This window comes from Nicotiana sylvestris, chromosome 3 (assembly GCF_000393655.2).
Source record: "Nicotiana sylvestris chromosome 3, ASM39365v2, whole genome shotgun sequence".
In the NCBI taxonomy this organism is placed as follows: Eukaryota; Viridiplantae; Streptophyta; class Magnoliopsida; order Solanales; family Solanaceae; genus Nicotiana; species Nicotiana sylvestris.
In genome coordinates this window covers 85,916,969-85,918,705 of record NC_091059.1, presented here as the reverse complement: position 1 = coordinate 85,918,705, position 1,737 = coordinate 85,916,969, and the positions used below count along the sequence as shown (strand labels likewise).

The 1,737-nt window shown below is 42.9% G+C and overlaps 1 protein-coding gene across 1 annotated transcript; it reads right to left on the bottom strand.

Moving 5' to 3' along the window:
* Window positions 1–497: 497 nt before the first annotated feature.
* On the bottom strand, window positions 498–869 carry LOC138887612 (uncharacterized). Its single transcript, XM_070169378.1, has one exon. The coding sequence runs from the start codon at window positions 867–869 to the stop codon at window positions 498–500; it is 372 nt and encodes a 123-aa protein (XP_070025479.1).
* Window positions 870–1,737: the final 868 nt, after the last annotated feature.

Here is a 1,737-nt window from a genome sequence, read left to right as displayed (position 1 = left end):
TTTGCTTGACTTGTTCGGCTTTGATTTGGTGATACTGTATGTATCATTGGGGTAGCGTTGCTAAACAAAGTGTTTTCAGTAATAAACATGCATGGTTTCATAAAGATATGACATAAGTGTATAATTAGGAAATAACTTTTAGATGAACCGACGATTGTTACGTGGCTCGGGACATTGCAACCTCTCTAGCTATGGAATTTTGAGGGTCCCCCTCAAAATTCTTCCCCAGTTTGATGAATTGACATTTCTGACTGCTGCTCGCGGTGATTGGCTGAAATTACATTGGAATTCTGAGGGTCCTCCTCAAAATTCTACCCCAGATTCCAATTGTGAGGGAATGAAAATTTTTATTGCATTGTGACCAAACCCACAGGGCTACCTATGTATCCCCTCTTAAATGGGAACCAGGTCAGGCGTAGTTCAATTTACATCATATAAGGAAAGCATAAAGATTACACAGAGTAACGTTTGACTGCATTTGAATTGATTGGCTTCGGTCAGACTTCTCCATCCATTTCTGCAAGTATGAGGGCTCCTCCTATTAGAACCCGGTGAACCGTGTATGGACCCTGCCAGTTGGGAGAGAACTTCCTTTTGGCTTCATCTTGATGCGGAGAAATTTTCTTTATTACCAGCTTCCCTGGTGTGAACTGTCTTGGCTTGACTCTCTCGTTGAAGGCCCTAGACATTCTGTTCTGATAGGGTTGGCCATGGCAAACTGCATTCATTCTCTTTTCGTCTATAAGGTCTAGTTGCTCATAACGACTCTTTACCCACTCTGCATCATCGAGCTCGGCAACCTGTATGATCCTTAGGGAAGGACTTTCCACCTCAACGGGAATGACAGCCTTTGTACTGTAAACCAGCATATAGGGGGTTGCCCCGGTTGATGTGCTGACTGTGGTGTGATACCCCAATAGAGCAAATGATAACTTTTCGTGCCACTGTTTATGCTTTTCTATCATTTTCCTCAATATCTTCTTGATATTCTTGTTGGCGACTTCTACAGCTCCATTCATTTGTGGTCTATAGGCTGTGGAATTCTTGTGTTTGATTCTGAAGGTTTCACACATAGTTTTCATCAAGTCACTGTTGAGGTTGGAGCCATTATCAGTAATGATCGAATCTGGAATCCCGAATCGACAAACAATGTACTTGCGGACAAAGTCTACCACGACTTTCTTAGTTACTGCTCTGTAAGATGTTGCTTCGACCCATTTGGTGAAATAGTCGATTTCTACTAGGATAAACATGTGCCCGTTTGAAGCGGCAAACTCGATTGGTCCGATAACATCCATTCCCCAGGCGTCGAACAAACATGGCGATCTTGTTGCATTGAGCTCATTTAGAGGTACCTTTATCATGCCTGCATGTATCTGACTACGGTGGCATTTCCAAACATACTGGATGCAGTCCGTCTCCATAGTCATCCAAAAGTAACCAGCTCGAAGTATGTGGACCGTTCATATGTGGACCGTAGGTCCCAGCATGAATTTCCTCTAGTAGCCTGGATACTTCCTTTGCGTCGACACACCTTAATTGTCCCAAATCAGGAGTCCTCCTATACATGATTCCTCTATATACTTCAAACCTCGCCGGCTGGGAAAGGCTTTTATCTTTCTTTTTTTGAAGTCACTTAACTAAAGCTTGTACTGATTCCTTGATATCATGAAACCAAGGCTTTTTGTCTACTTCTTCTTCAACATGGGCACAGTAAGGTGGCTGATCATGGATCTT

What these genes read in the sequence shown, in the direction of transcription:
- LOC138887612 (XM_070169378.1), bottom strand. Translation starts at nt 869, where the DNA reads ATGCTGGTTTACAGTACAAAGGCTGTCATTCCCGTTGAGGTGGAAAGT.